General features: G+C 44.6%; 1 protein-coding gene across 1 annotated transcript; it reads left to right on the forward strand.

Annotated features, from left to right (window-relative positions):
- LOC135259774 (semaphorin-3C-like) lies at positions 1–25,482 on the forward strand. Its single transcript, XM_064344502.1, has 18 exons — positions 1–253; positions 6,115–6,284; positions 11,955–12,115; positions 13,628–13,690; positions 14,197–14,316; positions 14,860–14,950; positions 15,297–15,416; positions 15,662–15,804; positions 16,024–16,138; positions 16,647–16,716; positions 18,010–18,154; positions 18,953–19,175; positions 19,641–19,729; positions 20,568–20,609; positions 20,844–21,001; positions 22,223–22,293; positions 22,537–22,667; positions 23,126–25,482. Exons 2-18 carry the CDS (start codon positions 6,146–6,148, stop codon positions 23,495–23,497), a joined length of 2,253 nt encoding a protein of 750 aa, XP_064200572.1. The 5' UTR covers positions 1–253; positions 6,115–6,145; the 3' UTR covers positions 23,498–25,482.
- Positions 25,483–26,940: the final 1,458 nt, after the last annotated feature.

The following is a 26,940-nucleotide window of genomic DNA, read 5'->3' on the forward strand; positions in this document are numbered from 1 at the left end:
CCAAACCTTCCCTCCTCCTCCTCCACCTCCTCTCTCTCTCCCTCCCTCTCTCTTCTCTCTCTCGCTCTCTCTCTCTGGCATACCCCGGCCAGCTTTATTGCGCAGCAGTGCTCGTGGTCCTTATCTATGCGCTGGAGGGAACTCGCAGGTCGTCCAGCCCGGCAGCGGAGTAACACAGGGGAACCCTGACGAACGGCGTCACCGCGGGAACCAGGGGAGGGAACCTCAACGGCACGCAGAGCACTCTGTCCAGGTGGGTCCTGAACTGAGCCGGAATGCAGCTGCCGATGTTGAAAGAATCACAGAGGGCAATTAGACAGGTGCAGCGTGTCGTTAGATTGACCGTGAGACTCTCAGCTTTACATTACCGCTCATTGCGATTGCGTTGAGTCATTTTTTAAAAGTTAGTATTACTTTTTTAAATGATGTATGTTGTAGTCTTTCTTACTAATGTCTATCATTGCTGTTATGTGCCGGTGTTTTCCCTTGAAATTTCTTTCATTTTCTTTAAGCATGTTACAAATAAAGTCATGCACTTTATTTGCATGTGTAATGAAAGTTATGTTATTATAACATAGTAATTAATGTGCTGTGGTGAAGTTTTTCTTCAAATTTTTGAGTGATATGTACTCTCTAGCACATGGTGTAAAAGGTGTTGATTTCGTCCTGGCTGGCTGACAGAGGGAACTCTGATTTACAGTCCGATAGCTGGACTGTGTCTTGTGAATTTCGTGGAACTGAAGTTTTTTCAGGTGTGCGTGTGTGTCCATGTGAATAACACGCTGGAGGGACTGTGTGTAAGTGTGTTAATGTCAGTAATGCACTGTAGGGTCTGTGTGTAAGTGTGTCCATGTGAGTAACGCACTGAAGGATCTGTGCGTAAGTGTGTTCGCGTGTGTTACACGCTGATGGGTGAAGTGACACAGTGACAGGGCATGGTGGGTCATGTGATAGGGTGTGGTGGGTCATGTGACGGGCCTTGGTGAGTCATGTGACAAGGTGCCTGGGCATGGTGAGTCATGTGACTGGGTGTGGTAAGTCATGTGACAGGGTGTCAGGGCGTGTGTGTGGGGGCGGGGGGCGATGTGAGTCATTTACTACCAGCATGATGCTTATTCCTCACACAGTTTGGGCCTGAAGCTGGAAGCCGTGCTGAATTAATGTGGTATTTCACAATAATGACTACAAGTGTGTGTTGAAATGGATATTTACACAAGAATAAGCAGGATAATGCCTGAATGGAAAAATTGAGAATTGGAAAGATCCAGGCTTTCATTATGTTCTGTCAGGGAGTATCCAAAATTAGCCCGCAAGATTTACAAATTATTTATAATCACTCATACCTGATGGAGATGCACACACATCCAGAGGATCAAGGGGATTTAACTTTTCCCTGTTTGTGAAATCCTGCTTCACTGAGCCTGAGGCTTTCCCTGCTTAATTCTGAAACAATGAAGGTTCTGGCAAAAACAGCTGGAGCGCACACAATAAACATAACTATAATATTTCCCCTCATAACTGCCTCTTTATCATCTTCAGGATACAGTTTAAGTGCTATTTTAGAAATGCCAGGCAGGCTATAGGGTCTGGATGTGTAAGGGCCATAAACTGTAGAAAAAAATATGGAGAAAGTGATCGTGATGTCACTTTTTATTCTTTTTTTTGTTTGCAAAAGGAAAACATACGAACAGACAGACACAAGAGCTGCTACATACTGATTGTGGCAGGTGAAAAAAACACAAAAATGGCTTATAATACTCTCACCTAGTACTAATCAATCAATTGAAACAAAAAACAATAATAACAAAAAAAGAAAGAACCATACAAACATAAAAATGATTTAACCCATTGGCTTTCCACAGGCTTGTGAAAAGCATTTTGAAACCGGGAAAGTGTACAAACTGGAGCCAGAGGCTGCACAGTATGGTAAAGGGGGGACTTTTATATAGTCATGAATAGGGCTAAAAGTTTGTCTCCCCTTGTTTTCTTGTATTGTACTTCAGTCCTCCACTAGCTAGAGGTAGCTATAGCCTCTTTGTCAAGCACCCTGTCAAACAATTATCCCATTTGCACAACCTCAATGACCTGTTTATACAGAAATTGCCTCTAATTGAGCACAGATGACTGACAGTGATGTTTGCGAGCAACACTCACCTGCTACATTCAGTTTGATTACTTACTACCATAGACATGCTACAGTATTTTAAAATGTTGTACAGGGGCATGATAGGTTCTGTTAAAAGCAGTGGGAAATGTCAAAATGAAAAATGAGAGCAGTTACATAGCACTTATCCTGCGCAAAAAGTTAAACATAATACATTTATGATTCAACTAATTAACTAATCGTGGTTTGCGATCAAAACTTTAAGTAGAATCAGATGTCTTAGTGCTGGGCTAAAACAAAAACCTCCAGCCACACTGGCTCAGTCCGGATGCGACTGGACACCCCTGCTTTATATGGATGCATTTTTCTTTTTGCTGCAGTGATACTCAACCCTGGTCCTGTACAGTCTTAGAGTCTGCTGGTTTTTGTTTTTTCAGCGCACAATCAGCGACCGGTTCAGACCCCAGAAACCAGGTTACCTGAGTTAACTGTGTAGTCAAATGCTTCAATTGGTCAATTGCTGCGCCATTCAAGTTCTGACTAACAATGAAAGCCAGCAGACCCTCTAGCTCTCCATGACCAGGACCACTGGCTCAAAGACATGATTTACATAGCATTAAAACTTCCATCCATGTTCATTTCATTCTTGACTCTCCCCACATTAGATCAGCTAATTGTTTTTATAAATGTCTCAATTAGAAACTCGTTTGTTCAATTAATCACTTGACTGCACTGTTAGAGTGCCTAAGCGGACCCCTGGAGGATGCCCATTGAAATACAAGTTTAAATTCCTGCTTGTCACATAGTGGAGACAACTCGTGGCCTTAGCCACGATGTCCGGGCCCAGTGTCGTCCACTGAGTGTGTGAGATACAGTGACACGCAGTGACTCGGGATCGATGTGACAGTGATACAAACTAGCCCTGATTCATTCACAAAATATGTACTTATTGTCCCAATCTCATGATAACTTTGCATGTTCTTGTGGGAAAAAATTATTGACCGTATTGGCACCACGATTGACTTACATTGAAATAGGTGGCTGAATGACCTATAGTGGAACCAACTGAGCTAAGAGCCCATTGGACTGTAGGGTGTAGATGTATAAGAGCTCATTGTACTGTAGGGTGTAGATGTGTAAGAGCTCATTGGATTGTAGGGTGTAGAAGGTTAAGAGCTCACTGGACTGTAATGTTTAGATGTGTAAGAGTTTATTGGGCTGTAGGACTTATGTGTAAGAGCTCACTGGACTGTAATGTTTAGATGTGTAAGAGCTCATTTGACTGTAAGGTGTAGATATGTAAGAGTTTATTGGGCTGTAGGGTGTAGATGTGTAAGAGCTCATTTGACTGTAAGGTGTAGATATGTAAGAGTTTATTGGGCTGTAGGGTGTAGATGTGTAAGAGCTCATTGGACTGTAGGGTGTAGATGTGTAAGAGTTTATTGGGCTGTAGGGTGTAGATGTGTAAGAGCTCATTTGACTGTAGGGTGTAGATGTGTAAGAGTTTATTGGGCTGTAGGGTGTAGATGTGTAAGAGTTTATTGGGCTGTAGGGTGTAGATGTGTAAGAGTTTATTGGGCTGTAGGGAGTAGTTGTGTAAGAGTTTATTGGACTGTAGGACTTATATGTGTAAGAGCTCATTGGACTGTAGGGTGTAGATGTGTAAGAGTTTATTGGGTTGTAGGGTGTAGATGTGTAAGAGTTAATTGGGCTGTAGGGTGTAGATGTGTATGAGTTTATTGGGCTGTAGGGTGTAGATGTGTAAGAGTTTATTGGGCTGTAGGGTGTAGATGTCTAAGAGCTCATTGGGATGTAGGGTGTAGATGTGTATGAGCTCATTGGACTGTAGGATGTAGATGTGTAAGAGTTTATTGGGCTGTAGGGTGTAGTTGTGTAAGAGCTCATTGGGCTGTAGGGAGTACTTGTGTAAGAGTTTATTGGGCTGTAGGATGTAGATGTGTAAGAGCTCATTGGACTGTAGTGTTTAGATGTGTAAGAGTTTATTGGGCTGTAGGGTGTAGATGTGTAAGAGCTCATTGGACTGTAGGACTCATATGTGTAAGAGCTCATTGGACTGTAGTGTTTAGATGTGTAAGAGTTTATTGGGCTGTAGGGTGTAGATGTCTAAGAGCTCATTGGGCTGTAGGGTGTAGATGTGTAAGAGCTCATTGGACTGTAGGACTTATGTGTATGACCTCATTGGGCTGTAGGGTGTAGATGTGTAAGAGCTCATTGGACTGTAGGACTTACATGTGTATGAACTCATTGGGCTGTAGGGTGTTGATGTGTAAGAGTTTATTGGGCTGTAGGGTGTAGATGTGTAAGAGTTTATTGGGCTGTAGGGTGTAGATGTCTAAGCTCATTGGGCTGTAGGGTGTAGATGTGTAAGAGCTCATTGGACTGTAGGACTTATGTGTATGACCTCATTGGGCTGTAGGGTGTTGATGTGTAAGAGTTTATTGGGCTGTAGGGTGTAGATGTGTATGAGCTCATTTAACTGTTTGCTGTAGATGTGTAAGAGCTCATCATGATGTTTCAGGGTAGCAGCTGTATTCCATTGTAGCTTAATGCTGTAGAAGCAATGTTCAGGAGGAATGTGCAGTGAGCTGGCTGTACAATGAGGTCAATCTGCAGTAATCCGGGTTTGCAGTCAGATGGGTATACAGTGATCTGGGTGTGTAGTGATGGCTCCAGCAGCTGTACAGGTCTCCCTTTTATAGGGATCATCCGCAGTTCTGAAATACTGCCAAAGTACATTACTGCATCTGAGTTTTCCATATGTCTAATGCACAAACACACATGCACACACACATAAACACATGTACATGCACTCACACAAACGCACACACGCACTTCCAAACCCAAAACATATGTACACACACACACAATTCCAAACCCCAAACACATGCACACACAGACACACACACACACACACCCGCACATACACACACATACATGCACTCACACAAACACACACACACACACATGCACACACAAACACACCCTTCTAAACCCGAGCTTTCTCCTGCACAGTGGTGTTCCTGGGTGAGCAGTAAATTCTGTCTCCACCTGGCCCCGCCCTCCGCCCATACCTGCAGCTGGAATCTAAAGGGGTGGGAGGGGGGGCGGGGCTCTCCCCCCAGAGCCAGTTAATATTTTACCAGCCTCATGTTTAACACATGAGCCTGGAGACCTGTTACAGGGGAGCTTTACTTTTCCTTATGTATAAATCATACTGCAGAGAGCTGAGGTGCTGTGGTCGCAGCCATGGACCCTGCAAAGCCTTTCAGGAGAAAGACGCACTCATGCAGAATATGCACCTGTGGACCAAAGTGCAGTCTCTCAGACCCGATCCTATCTCTGAGTACCGCACTACAGCCTGTCTGAGCTGTTCTTTCCGATGATGCTGTCCCTATTAAATGAAGACAAATGGCAGTGCACTTCTTTAAAACGACTTTTTATTTTAACAGTAAAAGCAGCAACGTTTCAGTCCGCTGCCCTTCTTCAGTCTGTGAGAGGCTCTGATTAAAACAACTTTTTCTGCTCTAATAAAACCATGCTGCAGTTTTGCATTGCATTTAATGTTTAATCTTGAGATTTTTGGAATGCAATCTCTTGGGCAACAGCTACAGTTAACCATTTAAGGTGTAAGATCAATATGTGGTTAGTGTGTTATTACATTAACTGTACATTCTAATGCTGATGTAACAATTGCTACTGGTAATTTGAAAGCAGTGGAGTTCTAGAACATTCCAAAGAATGTGCTTCCAAAGAGTTAGAGGTTTTTAAAGGACAGGCACTAAATAAGGTTCTGAAAGAAATATGCTGCTCCTCTGTCTTGGCGAGACAGTAAACCATGACTTTGAGCGCGATGTTTGTCATTTGTGATGTTGTTCTGGTCTACATTCCTGTCTCCTTTGCTGGAAGTTGATTGGACAGCAGGATGTTGGACATCCGACCTGATCTCCATGGTAACACTGGCTCTCTGTGGTTCTGTTCTGCTTGTGTAGGCCTGGAGGCCTGGGTACGGTTCCAGCAGTCATGGGGTGGCCAAAGAGGGGCGTGGCCCAGTCAGCTGGGGTCACGGTGCGGTCAGCGGGCCCACTCCTCCTGCTCCTCGTCATCAGTGTCTCTGGATTCTCCCAGCAGCCCCTGCCCAGAGTCTTCCTGCCCTTCCAAGGTAAGGAGCAGGGCACTTCCTGTTTACGTCTCAGCCCCACTGGAGCGAAACATTAAATAACTATTACGGCCAACTGCTGTCAGACATGTGTAGGACAGCAGCCTGGCCAAGCACCCCTCCCCCCCTTTCCTATCTCTCTCTCTGTCTCACTTCCTCCCTGTCTGTTTGTCTCTCGGTCTCTGTCTATCACTCTCTCTCTCTCTCTCTCTCTCTCAGTCTCCCCCTCTCTCTCTGTCTTTTTCAGGTCTTTATTTAAACATGCAGTGTGTGCTATGCAGGTCTGGTAATTTATCATGTCGTCTGTGTTATGTGTAGTGATGTCACAGAGTTATGCAGACAGGAAGGAAGCTACCGTGGAGGAAGTTCCTGGAGCTTCAGAGAGGGCAGAGTAAATGTCTTTGGCCGTTTTAACATGTTCTTCTGTACCTCTCCTGGAAACGTGGAAAACTGCAGATAAATATTCAATGGCTATATTTTCGGTGGCGTTCCCCCACAGTACAGGGGAACCCAAAGACATTTGGGCATTCTGCTGGCCCTCTTACCCAGAGCAATTATTTATCAGTTTTTATCTTTTACATACAATCAATTTGCTAGATATGTATTTCAGGTGAAGGATTTGAACCTGCAAACTCTGGGACATGTCCCTAAACATTATAGCTACCGCACATTAGAGGCGGCTGCACAAACCCATTAGGAGCACCTCTTCGGTGGGAACGTGGTGGGGTGTGGGGTATGGGTGGGCGTGCCTCAGGACAGATGCAGGTGGTGTGTTGGGGGGGGGAAGGGTGTTATTTCATTTTCTCTGAAGGAGGAGTCTGAAGTTTTTGCTGTTGCGAGCTACGAGTGAGTGAATCTCAGGCAGATGCAGGTTGTGAAACACTGAGGGAGTTTTGGAGGGTGTCTGCCGCTGGTCAGAACTCCTGAGTTTCTGTTTTTCGCTTCTGTAACTCTAGCCGGGGGTAAAGCGGGGTCGCCGAGTCTGCTTTCGCTTTGCAGGAGCCGCTGTGTCCCGCATTCCTTCTCCGTTAGGTTAGCTCCGGTCCCCGATTGGCTCCGGCTACAGAACGGCCGGAGAGGCACGGTGATGAAGAGTTAAATCCGCAGCTCCGGATCTCAGCGCAAAAACACATGAATAAGCGCCAGAACGTGGCTTCATCGTTCAGTAATGAAAAATAAGAATCCTAAAAACTCCAGTGCCACTGAGGAACAGCGAGGCTCCAGTGTTTGGTAAAAACACAACAAAAAAACTAAAAACGTTTGAGACATTCCTGAGCGTGGATCAGCTTCTATTGTCTGCTGTTGACAGCTTAATCTTAGCTTGCATTTAAGGGTCCGTTAAGCAGTCCTTGGCTCGGCCGAATCATTCGCTCCAAAATAAAGAATATTTCCCGTTCACTTTGAGCTTCAGCCAATCAGCCTTGTGGGTCGGGTCAGGTGACAAACTAACACGCTCATTGCTGGCTGAAGCTCGTACTGAAGTAACAACATGTTCTATTTATTTATTGACTTTTAATGAGTTCTGATGTGGTTTCCAACCCGAGATCTCAGAATATTTATCCTGGCAAGATAATATGAAAGGGAACCTTCCTTCTGCGATTCGTCTTCTGCTTTGTGTGGATGTGCGTGTGCTCTTGGTGGTTGTGAGTGAGTGCGTACGTGTGTGTGTGTGTGTGTGGATGTGCGTGTGCATGCATGTGTTCAGCTGAACAAGTAGGAAAAATTCTGTCACACAACTTTTCCTTCATTCCCTTCCTGTTATAATCCGATTATATCACACTGAATGGGAGCACCTGGTGTCCTTAAAACTGTTTCAGCTGAACATTGTGAGAAAAAACAGTAACTACCTGCAAACATTTTTGTGGTGAAAAGTCATCCAGGCATTCAACTAAAAATCCGGTAAGATTTGGCAGAAAAATTAAAGCTTTCTAGCCAACTAGGACATAACTAGGCTATATCCAGGTAAAATCTGAGCTATATTCCTAGGCCAGTTAGGTCAAAATGTCTCTCAGCCTGGATTTCCACCCCTTGAGACGTGTAGATTCTGGCTTTTGTTCACTGAATACTGAATACAGACACACTCCTCTCTAGCCACAGACACCTGTATGGCCACAGACACACACCTGCATAGCCATAGACTGGCCTGTGTCTTTGCCCCCTTCTGCACATAATGAGGGCAGAAATATGTATTCAGCTATTTTGTTTCTGCTATGCACATGGGAAGGTCAATAAAGAAGACTCCATATTAAATAAAAATGGAGCTGATATTGACCTTAAATCCACCATAGTACTTTGAAGGAGAAAAGAAAAATATTTGTAATAATTGAAAATAATTCCAATGTGTACTGTACGGATTTGACCTTTGACCCCGTGGACATTCCTGACTGGCAGCAGAGCTGGGGGTCAGGCTGCTGTCAGGGTCAAAAATGAGTTTATTGCAAATTCTGATCCATTCCACCACATGAGAGGAAGTCATTCATTTTTTCATCTTTTGGTATATTTTAGTGCGCCAAAAGATTTTAATGATGCTGCACTATGACACATTAAAATCAGCAATACTAATTATATGTAGAAGTCAGTTATAATTACATATTAAAATCAGTAATACAAAATGACTTATATGCTGTATTTGCATTATTTTTTTTCTTCTGATTCAAAGACTTGCTTAATATGTTAAGTTGTTGGTCAGTCTATGTGCGTTGATGGAAATTGAGCTGTTCAGCCTGACCTTCTCTTATGGGCCATGTAATGAATCATATCTATGACCTCACCATCGCTAGGCAACATTGGGTCAGCCCTAGGACCTGACTAGCAGCAACCAGGCCATGGGCTAAATTTACATTTAACGTCACTGAAGTCTTCATCTGTCCACGGCAAAAACAACATGGCCGACAGTGCGCACAGTGCTCGTCGTTCCAAAATCCTCCTGGCCCCGCATTGCCCAATGGTAAGCGTATCGTAGCCAATAACAGATTACAAGCCCATGTCACATGACCCAGTGACCATGCCCCCACACACGTCCTGCGTGTAAACACACATTTACAGCCGCAGGGGTCAGAGGGTCAGAGGAGGCCGGACGGAAGGTTCTAACAGGTGAAGTGGGCCAGGTGTTAATTAGGGCAGCAGAAGACACAGTCTCAGTTCTCATTGGCAGGGAACTGAGGACAGCATTACCCAGAACTGCTTCGTGTCTCCTGTAATTCTACTGCATGTGCTCAGACATTAATAAATTACCACCCGAGCACTTACTGTGTTTTGTTTCTTCATGACTGTTATTTTTTTATTATTAAATATTGATAAATGATAATCATTGCAATTTACAGTACACTTAGCAGGCACTCTTACCCAGAGAAACACGCACGGCTTATGAGTTTTTTAAACAAACAGTCCATTCATACTGCTCAATATTTCAAGGAAGAGATTGGCTGAAGTGAATTTTGCTTGCATGTATAGCAGCAGTGTTTGATTTCCGCAGCCTAGTTGCCATAACCACTATGCTACACCGCTGGCTCAGTGCCCCCTGCCCCCCCCCCGCCCCCCCCCCACCACCTCCCTCCTCAGTCAGCACATATCAGGAGCGAGCGTGTTCTCACTGTCTGTGTAAGAATGCAGGCAATGCAGAGAGGACCGACCCAGAGGCGCTCGTCCTGGGTGGTCTCCATCTCCTGTAGGGCATGGCTGCCTGCCGACGAGGCGGGGTGGGGGGGGGGGGCTGGGCGGGTGATATAAGAGGCCTCAGCACAGACAGGGTCCTATCTGTTCCACGGGTTCCCTCATCAGAACCAAAATATCGCCGGTCACCCAGGAAGCAGCTTGCTTCTTTCTTCCTCCGAGTCCAGATCGGGTTCTTCCTCCCTGCCTGTCAAAAAACCGAGCACCCATGAAAGGGAATCTTGTCTTGACACGGTTGCTTGTTACCTCTCACACAATCAGTTCCACACACAGGTATACGCACACACGCACATACACACACACGCACACACACATGCACACACACACACACACATGCACACACACACACACACCACACACACACACACACGCATGCACACACACACACACACTCATACACACACACACACACACGCATGCACACACACACACACATGCACACACACACACACAGACGCACATATACGTGCACACACTCACAGGGTGCCTCCTGAAAGCGTGGCTCCACAGTTACCTGCATGCGCACATGCTTTCAGTCAGGGCAGCAGTCATGGTCTGGAGGCATTAAGGGTGCACTGAGGCCCAGCCACACATATCAATAATGAAAGACCCCCCCACTCCCCCCCATCCGCCCGGCACAGCCGAAGACACAAAAACATCAATCATTTACACGCAATGTGTTTTTGTTTTGCCGTTACAAAGCTGATTTTTCTTACTCTGTCAAGGACTACTTCTGGAACATTGAATGCGAGTTCAAAACAGCAGGGGTGATGTTTTGTTAACTGAGTCGGTGCCTTCGTTTTCTGTGAGGTGTCTGTTATTGCAGCACTCTTTAGGTATATGAAGCATACGACGAGATTGCAATTCTGACCGTTGCTCGTAAATGAAATCCAGAAGAACCTGCGCATTCAGTTCCTGTGGAAAGCTTCATATAAAACGGCTGTTATGACCTTCTTCAATGGAAATACAGCAATGGAAGTCATTTTTTTATGGTTTGCAGTGTTGGCTTGCCTGTCGTTTGTTTATAATCACTTGCAACTGAAGCAGCTCACGGACCACTTATGGAAATGGTCTCATTCACTGCTGGTATGCCACATGTGTAAAGTACGAAATGAGCGACAAATACAGAAATCAGATGTGCGGAAGAGTCCAATTCAGCATGCACAGGACTCTGTACAACTATAAAAGAGTCCTCCGGGCCCCAGTAAGTGAACATACTCAGGAACGTGGCCAATCCCCTGTCTAATATAGGGTGTCAGGGAATACCGTAACCTGTCCATCAATTACTTTATCTCAGGGAATATCGTAACTTGTGCATTCATACCTCCTGATAAAAGGCATGCATTTAAGCCTCAGTCAGTGTGAGATATGTCTGTGTCCTACTATGAGTCTGAAGTAGTCTTCTACTGTAAGTGTGGGATATGTTAGTGTCCTACTGTAAGTGTGAGGTATGTTAGTGTCCTGTAAGTGTGAGGTAGATCAGTGTCCTGCTGTGAGTGTGAGGCATATTAGTGACTGATACTCTACCCATTCAGTTGTCTGATTGCAACCTACTGAGTCTGGTTAGCAGGTACCGTCTGCATGATTTGAATGGGTTGATTTTTTTAAAATTGGGCTCCATTAAAAGGAATGATATTTGCTGTATTTGGTGGGCTTGTTAATTGTTAAATGTTTTTTTCAGTACAATTATTGGGGGAGGGGGGAAATTTTAACTGTTTCCAACATTGGGGGGAACATGTCCCCCCTCCTCGCTTGCTACGCCCCTGTATAAGGCTGAGTTATATTAGTGTCCTGCTGTTCCAGGGTGATTCAGGAAAGTCAAAAGGCAGAGAATAAGTTGTAAAAATGATTTGGTCCTTTGAGAAACAGTGTTCAGAAAGATGTTCATGTTCACAGGTACATGCAGTAATGTGTACATTCTGCATAACTGCAATGCTGCTGCATGTATTATAAACTAACTCTCTCTCTCTGAATGTATGTATTGCTGCATGTGGGTTACAGAGTTGCTGGCCTCCCAGTCCCTGCAATATTACAGTCTCTCTGAGGAGCCCATGGATTACAGAATCCTGGTGATGGATGAGGATCAGGACCGTATGTATGTGGGCTGCAAGGACCACGCCCTCTCCATGGACATCAACAACATCACCCAGGGAACCCTACAGGTGAGTCGCATAGCAACAGCTTCACCCAGGGAACCCTACAGGTGAGTCGCATAGCAACATCACTCCAGGGAACCCTACAGGTGAGTACCCTTAGCAACAGCAACACCCAGGGAACCCTACCAGTGAGTCCCATAGGAAAGGCATCACCCAGGGAACCCTACAGGTGAGTTGCATAGCAACAGCATCACCCAGGGAACCCTACAGGTGTGTGTTTATAGCACAGGTGTGTAATAATAGCTCAAGCGTGTGATAATAGCTCAGGTGTGTGTCTATAGCACAGGTGTGTAATAATAGCTCAGGTGTGTGTTTATAGCTCAAGTGTGTGATTATAATGCAGGTGTTTGTTTATAGCTTGTGTGTGATTATAGCTCAAGTGTGTGTGTGGTTATAGCACAGGTATGTGTTTATAGTGCTGGTATGTGTTTATATCTCAGGTATGTGTTTATAGCACTAGTGTGTGTTTATAATGCAGGCGTGTGTTCGTAGCTCAGTTGAGTGTTTACAGCAGAGGTGTGTGTTTATTGCTCTGGTGTGTGTTCTAGCTCAACGTTCAGTATATCCCCGTAAGAGATCATTAAGTGTGTTATGCGTTTAGTTAATGCTCTCTCTTCAGGCTAGCCTGTATCATGTATCCCGATCCTGATTGAATGCACACTAATGAATATTGATGGGCTCAGCTTCATTGAGATGTGCATTTAATGCAAATGGCTGTGGGTCCCCGATGTCCAGATAATGATCCTAAATCGAGCAGTGGAGATGTTCCATTAGAGTAAACCCGCATGCATTACCGGGATAATGTAAAGAGTTGAGGAGGCACTGAACGTGTTAGCCATTATCTCTAATTGTTACGCCGTGCCTGGATGCTATATTATGTTTGTGTCCTGCTCAAGCTGAGTGTGTCAACAGATGAGTCCATTTCGAACATTCTCAGTGGCTCCATTTGCGGGTTAATTACCAGGTGAATTCACAGAATCTCTCTAATTGCGAGAAGTGGCCAATTACTCAACCTACAGAGGGTGTGACTGCAGGTTCACTTGCGCAGGATGCTGTGGTTTTATGAGCTAATTTAATACAAGTGAGTCATTGTGGGCAGACTGAGTTTAACTCTGTTTTAGCAACCCAGAGGATGTGGTATACTTCAGCAGGTTTTCAATGTGCTTGTTAAACATGGATGTTATATAGAAATGTTCCTTTTAGTTTTCTGGAAAAAGTGCATCCTTTCGGCATCTTCCAGCGAGAGGTTTTCTCTCCTAAATGATCTATAGTATCTGCGCATGAAATTATAATCTCTCTCTCTCTCTCTCTCTCTCTCTCTCTCTCTCTCTCTCTTTCTCACTTACTCTTGGTCCCCCCTCTCTCTATTTCTCTCTCCTGCTGAATCTCCCCCTCTCTCTCTCTCTCTCTCCCTCTTTCCCTCTCTCACTCTCCTGCTCTCGGTCTCCCTCTCTCTCTATGTCTCTGTCTTTCTTTCCTGCCATCCCCCTCTCTCTCTCACTCCCCCCCCCCCCCCAGGTGTTCTGGCCAGCTTCCAGCAGTAAAAAGCAGGAGTGCCAAATGGCAGGGAAAGACCCCACGGTGAGAGGGATAGCCGCTGTTACCGTGACGACCAACCCACCTTATCTCTGCTGCCAAGCGAAGGAGTAAATGAGTGGAAGAATGAACGCTGTGGGAGGGTGAATGTGTGAATGAGTGGAGGAGTGAACGCCTTGCGGAGTGAAGGAGTGAAAGAAAGAGTGAACACAATGGGGGTAGCTCAGGGGTTTGTTAGAATGACCCCCCCACAGGCCCAGGACCCCAGTTCTACTGATGGGTTTAAACTTTCCGACAACCACAAAACCAATATGTTACAATGCTGTGGGTATCAAACACACTAGCATATGGAGCTACGGCTGCTGACTGTGTACAAAGAGCCAAGTTACTACCACCTCCTCTGGTGGCTAATTGATCCAATTATTGCTTGAGTAACTCATTGATTGACTACAACCAATGGCCTAATTCATTAAAATACTGATAATAGGTGATATGGCAATGGCAGTACATTTCTCTCTCCCCTCCTTGCCCCCTCCCCCCCTCTTTTCCAGCATGGCTGTGGTAACTTTGTCAGAGTAATCCAACCCTATAACAGGACTCATCTCTTCATTTGTGGCAGTGGTGCTTACAGCCCTGTCTGCACCTACATCAACAGGGGTCGAAGGCCAGAGGTCAGTATGAGATCTGTCATCCTCCTTTTGGCTGCATCCTGTGGGCCTCTTGAGGTGTTCATCCAGTTAAGGCACTGTTCCAGTGAGGGGCAATGTGGTTAGCAGGCGGGGCAGTGTGGTTTGCTAACGGGGCAATGCATAGCCTAATGTTGAGTTCACATTCACAGATATTCCTCACAGACGAGTCAGTCAGTAGAGCCCAGAGCTCACTAATGTTTCCCACAGACTGGTCAGCAGAGCCCAGAGCTCACTAATGTTCCTCACAGACTGGTCAGCAGAGCCCAGAGCTCACTAATGATCCCCACAAGCTGGTCAGCAGAGCCCAGAGCTCACCAATGTTCCCCACAGGCTAGTCAGTAGAGCCCAGAGCTCACTAATGTTCCCCACAGGCTAGTCAGTAGAGCCCAGAATTGCTCTGTTTCCTTCACTCACCAGAGAGTCACTGAAGAAGGAAACAGACACGCTGTATTTAAAAACCTGTCTGTCATTGGCTCTCCCTTTGCTTGCTTGTCTGTGATTGGCCCTGCCTCTGTTCTGCTGCAGGACCAAGTGTTCTATGTGGACTCAGAGGATGAATCAGGGAAGGGGAGGTGCTCCTTCAACCCAACAGTCAACACTGTCTCAGTGATGCTCAGTGAGTTATCTGCTCCCTCTATAACTCCTCATACCACCCTTACCTTTGTCTTTCTGTTTCCTCCTTTACCTGTGTGTGTGTGTGTGTGTGTGTGTGTAACACCCCTTACCTGTGTGTTTCTGTTACATCTCTTACACGTGTGTTATTGTTTCCCCCTTTACCTGGATGTGTGTGTGTGTGTGTGTGTGTGTGTGTGTATGTCTGTCTGTAACACCCCTGGGCTCTGGGGCTGAGTGAGTGGCATTTGGGGGTGGGCGAGTGGGGTTTTGGGGGTGAGTGGCTGGCGTTTAGTGGTGAATGAGTGGGGTTTTGGGATGAGTTTTACTCAGCTGTCCCTCCTGCCCAGACCAGGAGCTCTTCTCCGGAATGTACATCGACTTCATGGGAACAGACCCCGCCATTTTCCGGAGCCTCACCAAGAGGAACGCCGTCCGGACTGACCAGCACAATTCCAAGTGGCTGAGTGGTGAGGAGAGATCAGAGATTAAATACTGCCGCGATGTCACTCCTGTCCTTTATACACTTTAATTCTTATCTAACATTTATACACTTTAGGTCTTATGTAATCTAACATTTATATGGTTTAATCTTAGGGCAATTTAATTAAATATTTTAACTGCAATCTTTAATGTCGTGCAAAGCACAGAATTTTTTTTCCTGCTTATAATGATAGATCCAGTGGTGTTGAAGTCTTGCTCCTGGTCTTTTCAGAACCCATTTTCATCGATGCCCAGCTGATCCCCGATGGCTCTGACCCGAATGACGCCAAGCTCTACTTCTTCATACGGGAGAGGATGATGGACAACAGTGGCAACACCAAACACATTCACACCATGGTGGCGAGAGTGTGTCCGGTGAGAACATGCACGCGTGCACATGTGTGTGTGTTTGCGTGCCCTGATGCCTGATGTCTTTGATGGTGTGTCTCTTATATACAGTGTATTACATATATCATGTATTGTGTGTTCAACTGGTACATTGGTGCTGTTGGGATTTGTAGTTCTTGCACTGGGAAGGCAGATTCATGGCTGTCAGCATGACTAGTGGAATGAGTCAAACTCTCTGTCTCATAGAATGACATTGGCGGTCAGCGCAGCCTGGTGAATAAATGGAGCACCTTCCTGAAGGCTCGGATGGTCTGCTCAGTGGTGGAGCTTGATGGCACAGAGACGCACTTTGATGAGCTGGGTCAGTGAGATAAGCAAACCATCCTACAAACATCACCCATATCATTCATCAAACCATCCTCCAAACATCCAAAAAGTCATCCTCCAAACCATCCCCCAAACCATTACCTGTACCATCCTACAACCATACCCCAAACAATCCCCCTAACCATCTACCAAACCATCTCCCAAACATCCTCCAACCATCTTCCAAAGCATCCCCCAAAGCATCCTCCAGAAATCCACCAAGCCATCCACCAAACATCCTCTAATCATTCCCCAACCATCCACCAAACCACCCTCCAACCATGCAACAAACTGTCCACCAAAACATCCACCAAGTGCCAACTGTCTGTGAGCCACCTGTAAACTGTCCACCAATTAACAACACTTACCGCCCGCCCCCAATATGAGAGTTTTTTCCCTGTATTAATCATGGTGATCTGTTCTCTCCTGGCAGTGGTTTCAGCTGTGGAGGAAGTGAAGCTGTGATCTGGTTTTTAATTCTAAGTCTTTCTGTTCTCTTCCAGAGAGTATATTTTTACTGGAAACCGAACATCCCAAGAACCTTCTGTTGTTTGGGATTTTTACATCCACAAGGTAGGTCAGCCGCAAATCCTGTTTCCACTCTGGAATCTGACTGCAGTGTATGATGGATGTCAGCACTGCAGGGCTTAATGTCCATAAGGAAACACACATGTTGTTTAAATGCCAAATGTGTAAAAACACCTTAAGGGGTGGGAGGGTTATCCTGTGAAAGCCGTAGGTCTCAGAGTGACGGTAAAGTAAGTTTTGTGTGACTTCCACGCAGTGACTGCGCAGCTCAGTTTGTGAGATTGCATGGTGACTGCACAGCTCAGCTGGTGAGAACATGCAGAGACTGCGCAGCTCAGCTTGCGGGAATGCGCATTAAAGGCTGCTGCAGCAGCAGGCAGTAGACAGTTCAGGCTGTGTGCTGATGTCTCCTCAGCTAATAGAGTATTACAGTTATTACAGTTAAAGTTATTAGTTATTACAGTTACAGTTACTTAGCTGAACGCCTTATTAAAGTTAAGCAGTATTATAATACCTCTACTATTATAATGTATTTGTGTGCGACACTGAGGAATATCCATAGGCCATGATTTATAATGTAGGGAGTGTGTATTTATGACTTTATTATGTTTATGAGCCCAGCGGCCTCTGGGTTGGGAGAGGTCGTGTGTGCGGACTGTTTACGAGCTCAGATCGGCCTTGTGGCTGGGAGAGGGCGTGTGTTCTATGCGCCGTCTCGTGCCCATATAAAGCAGCGCTGCAGCCGCCCAATGAGGTATTCCATCCGCAGCCAACGCAAACAAGGGCACACCACATTAGTCAGAGAGTGTGTTTCTTCCTCTTCCCGTTCGAGCGCTCTGTGTTTGCCCTGCTCGCTGAGGCTTTTCCGCTATTGGCGCTATTATTCCAGCCAAACCGCGCACTCCCGCTAGGATCCGGTTCCTCCGGCGCCTCCTGCAGGAGCGTGCCAGTTGAACCCTCCAATATCTTATAACTGGGAAGTCCAGAAACACAGCCAGGGCACTGAGAGAGCTCACAGGAAGTGCATTCTCTGCCTCGATGGCTCTGACAGGAAAACCATACTTTGTCCCGTCGGTTCTAACAGGAAGTGCATTCTCTGCTCCGGTGGCTCTGACAGGATGTGCCTTCTCTGTCCCGGTGGCTCTAACAGAAAGTGAGTTCTCTGCCACGGCAGCCTTGACAGGAAGTGCTGTTCTCTATCTTGGTAGCACTTACAGGAACTGCGTTCTCTACCTCGCTGGCTCTGACAGGAAGTACATTATTTGCTCCAGTGGCTCTGACAGGAAGTGCATTTTCTGCTCCAGTGGCTCTGACAGGAAGTGTGTTCTCTGTCCTCAGCTCCGTGTTCCATGGCTCAGCGGTGTGCATGTACAACATGGCCGACATCCTGACCATCTTCAACGGCCCCTTCGCCCACAGAGACGGACCCAACTTCCAGTGGGTCCCGTTCCAGGGCCGGATCCCCTATCCCCGCCCTGGCACGGTGAGTCCTGGGGGGGACAACATTGAGATAATGATGATTTATGATTTTATTTTCCTTTCGTTTCATTTCATTTTTTTTTTTTGGTTGAGCTATCCATGTATTTCTCTCTTTCCCTTGAATGAAGCTGTGAATGCCTTGCTTTCCTCCTGTACAAGTGCCCTGTCACTTAAAACCATGTTCTTCACCAAACTAGCTGAGGGGGGGCAGCACTGAGCCTTCAGTCTCAGCAGATATACGAAAGGTTGCTTGGTGTTTTTATATGCTCACGTGCCCTCATACATTAAAATAAAAATGGATGAACTCACATTGTACGCTCTCTGACCAGAACAGGGCCCTGAGCTGGACGTAATTATCTCCATGTTGAGCTGCTCAGTCTGCGGTCCGTGTAGCTGTCTAGTGCCATCCTGAAGGGTTCCAGTGACACATTATGGCTTTTTTTTTATTATTATTGTGTTTAAGTGACATAAATCAGAACAGGATGTTCCCCCTCAGGCCCGTGTTTAACTGGGTCCATCTGAACCAGTCTGTTCAGCAGCTGAGCCCCTGATGGCATTCCCCCCCCCTTATTTGAACTGCGGGACAAAGAAAAGGAACAACTGGAATCAACCAATTACAGCTCACTGATCTGTGTAGTGACATGCAAATCAGCCAATCACAGCCAGTTGTACATACAGGGAGAAGTGCACTAAAGCACAACAGACAAAGCAAGCAAAAAATGAAGGCCATTATCGATTTTAACTTGATGGACAATAATCCTTCAACAAAGACAATAAATGTAAATTTGAATTTTACCCATAGTGCCCTGGGGGAGCCTTCACCCCCAGCCTTCACACCACTAAGGAATTCCCGGATGAGGTGGTGACGTTCATCAGGACTCACCCGGTGATGTTCAATCCCATCTACCCCGTGGGCAGGAAGCCGCTGGTGGTGCGCACGCAGGCCGACTACAAGTACACCGCCATCGCCGTGGACCAGGTGACCGCGGCCGACGGCCGCTACCAGGTGCTGTTCCTGGGCACAGGTAAATGAGAGGAAGGCATCGCCTGAGCTCCACACGGTCACCTAGCTGATTGGTTTAGCCATTGGTTGGTTTATTCATTGATTGCCTGAATGATGATTGATTGATGAGTTCATTGATTTCTTTTCTTTAATTGGTTTTATTGATGTATTTATTGATTGGTTACTCTATTGATTGGCTTTATTGGTCTGTTGATTTATCGATTGTTTTCTTCATTTAATGATTGAGTGGTGGCTGGTTGGCTTTAATGATGAGTTGGTTTATTGATTAATTGTCTGATTGATTGATTGATTAACTGATTGATTGATTGACTTTATTGATGTGTTGTTGATGATTGAGTGATTGACTGATTGATTTGTTAATTCATTGGTTGTTTTATTGATTGATTGATAGATTGGTTAATTGATTGACTTTATTGATGTGTTGTTCATTGATTGGTGGATTGATCGTTTGAGTGGTTGTCATCAGATAGAGGAACGGTGCAGAAGGTGATCGTCCTCCCCACTAATCGTTCACTGGATGAGGATCTGATCCTGGAGGAGCTGGAAGTATTTAAGGTTTGACCTCAAAATTTTCCATGTAGATACCACACCTTTACATACCTTTACAGCAAGGATATACACACCTTTACAGCAGAGATTTACATACCTTTACAGAAGTGATTTACATACCTTTAAAAAAGAAAGATTCACATACTTTTAGATATGTACACACCTTTACATGAGAGGTTTACACAGATTTACAGCAGAGATTTACATGCCTTTACAATAGAGATTTACTCACATAACCAGGCGATATATACACACTTTTACAGTGGAGATTTATACACCTTTACTGCAGAGATTTACAGACTTTTATAGTAGAGGTCTACACACATTTACAGGAAATATTTATACAACTGTGATTTACACATGTTTGCAGGAGAAAGAGTTACACTGGAATGCAGTTCCGTGTGTTTGGTTTTCTAAGCTCAGTCTTCTGGAGTGCACTGAGTGCATTTATGCATCTGTGCATGCACGTGTGTGTGTGTGCGTGTGCCTGTGCCTGTGCGTGTGCATGTGCGTGTGTGCGTGTGTGTGTGTCTGTGCATGTGCATGTGTATGCGTGCATATGTGTGTGTGTGTGTGTGTGCGTGTGCGTGTGTGTGTGTGTGTGTTTAATGCTGCGCTATAGTAGGACAGGACCAGGCATTTCCCTGGGTCTGATCACCAACAGCTGTCTGTGCTGCTGGACTACAAGGAATGTTCTAGATGACTGGCAAATGTGTGATCTCTATTTGATCTCCCCGCACTAAACATGCTGCAGGTTTTTGCTCTAATAAAACATTTGGTCATGTGGGTGGAAATCACAGCAGAATATTTCCATTTGACGTCTTCCTTTTATTGTCTTTTCCAGAATGAGGCTCCAGTGACAAATTTAAGAATTTCCTCTAAAAAGGTTAGTTAATGTGATCATCATGTCAGGATGTTGGTTCGATCAGAGTGATGTTGATTTGTTCAAAGTGATGTGGATTTGACAGAAATGTGGAATTCATTCAGTCCCTTCACTGTTGCATAATCCAGTGAACAGTCCTGTTCTGCTCTGAAATCTACATAGGAAAGTAGAGGGATGTGTGTGTGTGTGTGTGTGTGACTGTGTGTACTCACAAGGTTAGCGCTGTTTCTGTTTCAGCAACAGCTGTATGTGAGTTCGGAGTACGGGGTTTCCCAGGTGTCTTTGCACCGTTGCCATGCCTACGGCACAGCATGCGCAGACTGCTGTCTGGCCAGAGACCCTTACTGCGCCTGGGATGGTCTGACCTGCTCACACTTCTACCCCCTGGGTAAAAGGTACAGCTGTCTCCCCTTTAAACCTACCCCAATTACCCTACATCATATAAGCCCCTTACTCTCTGGGCAAAAAGTGCTGCGATTGCACCATAATACTTACCTCAGTTACCCTACATCACTTAAGCCACTTACCCCTGGAAACAGATACAGACCACCTTTACCCCAGTTACCATACAGTACTTACTGTATCGCTGAGCAATCTACTGTAACAATAATCGTAAAAAAAAATTTGAGCGCAATAACAATCATGGCCACCATGTAATGTATTGCCTTTCTGTTAATATCTTTTTCTTTTTCTCATGCCATAGCAAAAATCTAAACTTCAGAGGTCACATGAAATGCTTTCAGGGAAAAAAACAACACCGCTGATATGTATTGGGTGTTGATAAGACAGCCAATCAGCAGCAAGGCTGTACAACTTCCATGTGATCATGTGTTGCGCTTTGTCAGTCACATGCTGTAAGCCCTTTCTGCTGATTGGCTGTCAACACCAAAAGGATATCAGTGGTGATGGTTTTTTGCCCCAGAAGCAATTTGTGGAGCCTCTGAAGTTTGGACGTATACTACCCTAACTGCATCAGATATGATTAAAGAAGAAAAATAAGAAATTCGATATGCTGCATAGTGGCAATGATAGTTTATCACCCAGCCATACTACTCAGCCTGCTGCACACTTCTACCCCACACAGCCCACATTCCTACCCCACAGGGAACGGGCAGGGGGTATTCATTTCTCCATGTGTCCATGTCCAACATTTTGCACAGAGTGAATTGGACAGAACCATTGTTATTCAGGATCACTGTGTAATAGTCCAGCTGTAAGGCTATTCTGTGTTATTCACTACTAAGCTTTCCTACTGCTCACTCTGCTACAAATTTTATTGCAGCAGCAAGAGTTGCTCAGGGTCCAAGTTTAGTTTGGTTTGAGAGCAAACCTCTGCTTCTTCTAAAATTCTGTTTTTCATCATTCTTGGCCTCTTGACTGCCTTGCTGAGAAGCACCACTGTGAAATGTGTCTCACACAGTCAGACGCGTCCAGCACAGTTTCCCCGCTCACTTGTTGACATAACCTGTTCTTCATTTGGGACAAAAATCTGATAAATTGAAGTGTAAAACATTTGTTCTGTGTGCCTGTATTTGTATGTTTGTGCTCACATGTGTGCATGTGTGTGTTTGTGCGTGTGTGTGTTTGTGTGTGTGTGCATGTGTGTGTGAGCGTAGCAGGAGAAGCAGAAGGCAGGACATCATTCATGGGAACCCTCTGACACAGTGCAAAGGATTCAATCTGAAAGGTAAGATTCACACCATGTACACCAGACATAAACACATCCATGCTAGCCCATGATGCTCCACTCCAGAGGTCATGTGACCCCAGCTTCCCTGTTAAACACAAAGCCAATGGCCCAGCAGCAGGCCTGTAGTGCTGTCCAGCCAATAATATCTCTCTCTGAGCACTGAGTCTATATATATAAGTGTGTGTGTGTGTGTTAGTGTGTTTGAGTGAATTTGTGTGTATATGTGTGTGTGTGTTGCAGAGTACAGGAATGCTGCAGAGATGGTGCAGTACGGCATAAGGAACAACACCACCTTCCTGGAGTGTTTGCCAAAGATCCCACAGGCCTCCATCAAGTGGCTGATTCAGAGGGACAACGACCGGCGGAAAGAGGTGGAGTTTCACGATGACATGACCGCCTATGTTTTTCAGTGCACTGTTCACTGGTGCATGCTAGTGCAGTTTATAGCACAGTGCATGTCAATGAGCTCGGTGTCTTGTGCTGTACGTTGCCACATGTTTAGCACAGTGTGTGTTCATTGGCACGGTGTGTAGCGCTGTGTATCTTACTTTGCATAGTGTTTTCTGCAGTGCAGGCTAATTTGCATGGAGTTCAGCGAAGCCTTCAAGAGCAGGGTTTAGTACAGTGTTTGTTGATTAGAACAGTGTTCAGTGCAGTGTTTGTTATTTAACATAGCATTATGTTAATTAACACAGTGTTTAATGTAGTGTTTGTTGATTAGCACACAGTGTTTAGCACGGAGTCTGTTAATTAGCGCAGTGTTTAGAGCAGCACATGTTACTTAGCGCAGTGCTTAACGTAGTGTGTAAGTGTAAGTGTCTCTGCGCAGGTGAAGCTGAGTAACAGGGTCGTGTCCACGGATCACGGGCTGCTGTTCCGCTCGGTCCAGCCCATGGACCAGGGCCTGTACTACTGCCTGGCCACGGAGAACAGCTTCAAGCGCACGGTGGCTAAGATCCGCCTGCGCGTGCTGAGCTCGCTGACGGACGGGCGGGCGGCCCCCCCGCCGCCGCCGCCGCCGCAGCCCGGGGTCCTGCAGGGGTCGCTGAGCGCCGGCGAGGCGCTGGCCATGCAGCGGTACTGCAAGGAGCAGCAGCAGGCCCAGCGCGTCGGCCCTCTCCGGGGGGACCTCGCCAAGCTGAAGAAGATCATGGAGCACAGGAAGAGCAGGAGCCGCAGAAACCCCCCCACTCGGGACTAGGCGGCACAGTGGGTGAGGCTGGGGGGCGGGGCTGGGGTTTGATGGGGCGTGGCTTGGGGTATACCTGGGAGGGGCACATGTAGACAGACACATGGGCACGCACACACACACACACACACTCACCTCTAGATGCTTTCCTGATGTCTTTTAAAGTTAGTGTGGTGATTTCATAACTTTGCTCAAAGTTCATGATTACATTTACAGAATAATCACCGCTGATTCACTGTTCACTCACACAATGTGAATGTCATTTGAAATGCTCAACCAGGGGTGTCAGATCTTATCCAAAAAAGGCCAGAGTGGGTGTAGGTTTTTGTTTTGGTCCAGCACGAATTCTACTTGGTCTTGATTGAAGACCATGATAAATTAAAGTGAATTAGGTGGATGTGCCATAGTAACGGAATAAAACAAAAACCTACATCCACATTGGCCCTTTGAGGACCAGATTGGACATCCCGTGCAAAATCTACAGGGCTTTTTACAAATGAAATGAAATAAGCTATTTCAGGTCCCGTTTGATGACTTATTAGTATCATTATTTCTATAGAGAATGTCGATAAAAGTGAAATTGCAAGTAATCTACAAAAAATGATCTGTGTGTGTGTGTGTGTGTGTGCGTGTACTTTAATCATGCACACTAAGTACTAAAAAATGAAATTAGTCAGAATGAGTCAGCTGTGCTCTGAATGTACGAATGCTTGGGTATTCCCAAACATATAAAAATGCACGGAATTCTCTCCACATTCACAGATTAATAGCACTCACATACAGGTGTAAGTAATCCTCTTATTCACACAGTCCATGCTGAAATTTTCTAAGTTAAGCAAAAAACTTGACCAAAGCCCTTAACTGTATAAGGGATATATACTTTCTAATACAGTAAGTGAGGGCTTAACTGTGTTTCAGCTAAAAGCAGACTCAGCTGGATGAGGAAAGTATTTTTTTCATTAGTGAATTGGAACCTGCACATTTTGAAATAGTGTTTTTGAAGAATCAGAGGACTTCATTATTTCTCTTGTAATTAAATATTTTCTCTGGAGGAGGTAGAATTTCTGTCACTTTAATTATCTGATTAAAGGTTCTTCTCTGTGATAAAGCATGTTTTGTCTGACATAATCATACCCTCTTTCTTGTTAGACTTATCATTATATGAATTATGAGGCTTCTGTCATTTGAAATGTATCACACAATTAATAAAAAGCTAATATTGCACTTAGATATTCCCTGAGTAATGTTAGTGTTTAGTGGCTAACTGCTATCATAATGTCATAATGCATGTGTTAAACTTGAATGTGACACGTCTAATTCAATTATTACTCATTTAGATCATTGTGCTTTTAAACAGTAGATTAAGCAGTAATGGAAATAATAATAATAATAATAATAATAATAATAATAATACAATATAGAAAATAAATAATAACCAAACATAATAATAATAATAATAATTATTATTATTATTATTATTATTATTATTATTGTACACTGTGTGATATTCCCTGTGGTTTGTTGTATTAGACAAATTGTTAGTATTTGTACAGTTTTTGGTGTGTATGTGTTTGTGTGTGTGGGGGGGGGGGCGGGTGAGTGGGTGCGTATGTTTGCGCGTGTGTGTGTTGTGTGTTGTTGTTGTTGTTGTTGTGATTTGTGTGTCATCATGTAAGTTTGGATGTATTTTTGTTATTAAATTTACAGTATATATTAAATCCTGTATATAATTTAAGAACATTTCTTCAGGTGTTTTAGACCAGATCTGCAAATTGCGGATTGTTTTCTTTTTAACAGTGTTTATTGTTAAATGTTTCCTCTTTACAGTTTACATGGTTTGGAAGATAAAATTTACTGTTTTAAAATTAAAATAATTTGCAAAGTTTTTTTTGCTTATTTTAAAAGTTAAAATTTTTTCAATGTTCATGTATTTTTATTTATGAATGTAATATTATCAATGCCTGATAAAATTTTCATTAAAATGAATATGAATTTGATACATGCCAGTTATCTTGTTTGAAAATGGATTAGTTCCAGGTGCAGTTTTTGGATCTGCTACGAAGCTTCTGTAAATCCTGAAGGGGGAGGGTACATGCCTGTGTATTGCCAGCTGAGGGCGCTGTTGCCTGAGGAATATTTAAAGGCGCTAAACACACAGGGTTGGTGGTACTGGCCTGGTAACTGATTTTTTACATCTGACACAATATTTGTATGGAACTGCAAATTTCCCTTATAATTAATTGAACAACTACTCCTGTTTTCTCACGGTGATGTTATAGTGAAATAATGTGCAATAGCACCAAATAATGTTGTAATTATATGCAACTGTGTCAATATTGTGTAGATGAAACGTAATTGTGCTTGGTGTCCTCCCACTATAGTTTGTACTGTATCTTACCATCTGCAATAATTGCATCATGTCTTTCATTGTGACATTAGTCTTTGAATAAGACAGGAAAATACAGGGGGATAAAATTTTAAAGAACCACTGAGACTGAATTTTTATTACATTCAAACTATTAAAAATACATTAGGAAGGAATCTACACATTTTGAGTATAAAATCCATCTTTTATTGAATAGTAGTTATATATAGTATGAGAAATCAGAATTCAAAGGGAGGGCTTCTCATCTTGCTATGGCGCTGTTCTAGTGCAGGAATCCCAACTGGTGCTGACTGTGTCCCATAGCTCTGCAAGGACAGGGAGGGTTCAGGCCACTGGGATCTCATGCTGAGATTTCCAGGAAGAGTTTAATCCATTGGGATCTCACACCATTAGAATGTTCTCTGTCCTTGACTCTAAGGTACTTCCATCCACCACCTGGAACTGAAGCAGAGCAGACCAGTCCACCGATCTACCTGTGAGCACTTAGCGCCCTCTAGTGCCAGATTCTTATTATGACTGTTTTGCTATTGTCTTAACCCGGGATCGTTGGCCATCAATAGTACGGTAAAGAATATTAATAATAATTTTAAATTATTGTTATTATAGAAACAATCAAAGGAAGGAAGGCCCAATTCCTGTATGGTCCATGCATATTTCAATGTACAAAAATGTGTTTGTTAAAGGTAATTATACTACTATAATCAGAGATAAGGGGGAACAAAAATATAAATATGGAGAGCTAAGAATTGATGATGTGCCAGAAAGGAAAGGGAAATGTTTCCAGGCTCTGGGGGCTGGGGGATGTTTCTGAAGACCCCCCAGGGGTCCTGGCACAGCAGTTTGCCATGTTCAGGCAGTAAACACAGCAATCAGGCCAGCCCAGAGGATCCTGTCCTAACGAGCTCCGCGTTCCTAACGAGCCGGTAATTGATTTGCTTCGTTCATGTGTGGGCTCCAGTAGCACTGGAGGTGCTGAAAGTGCCATCATTAATATTCACCTGTGAGTCTGCTGCTTGCATCTGTAGGGTGCTGATGGTTTGTAATGTACTGAAACACAAATTCAAGCTCA

The sequence above is a fragment of the Anguilla rostrata genome, chromosome 7 (assembly GCF_018555375.3).
Source record: "Anguilla rostrata isolate EN2019 chromosome 7, ASM1855537v3, whole genome shotgun sequence".
Lineage (NCBI taxonomy): Eukaryota > Metazoa > Chordata > Actinopteri > Anguilliformes > Anguillidae > Anguilla > Anguilla rostrata.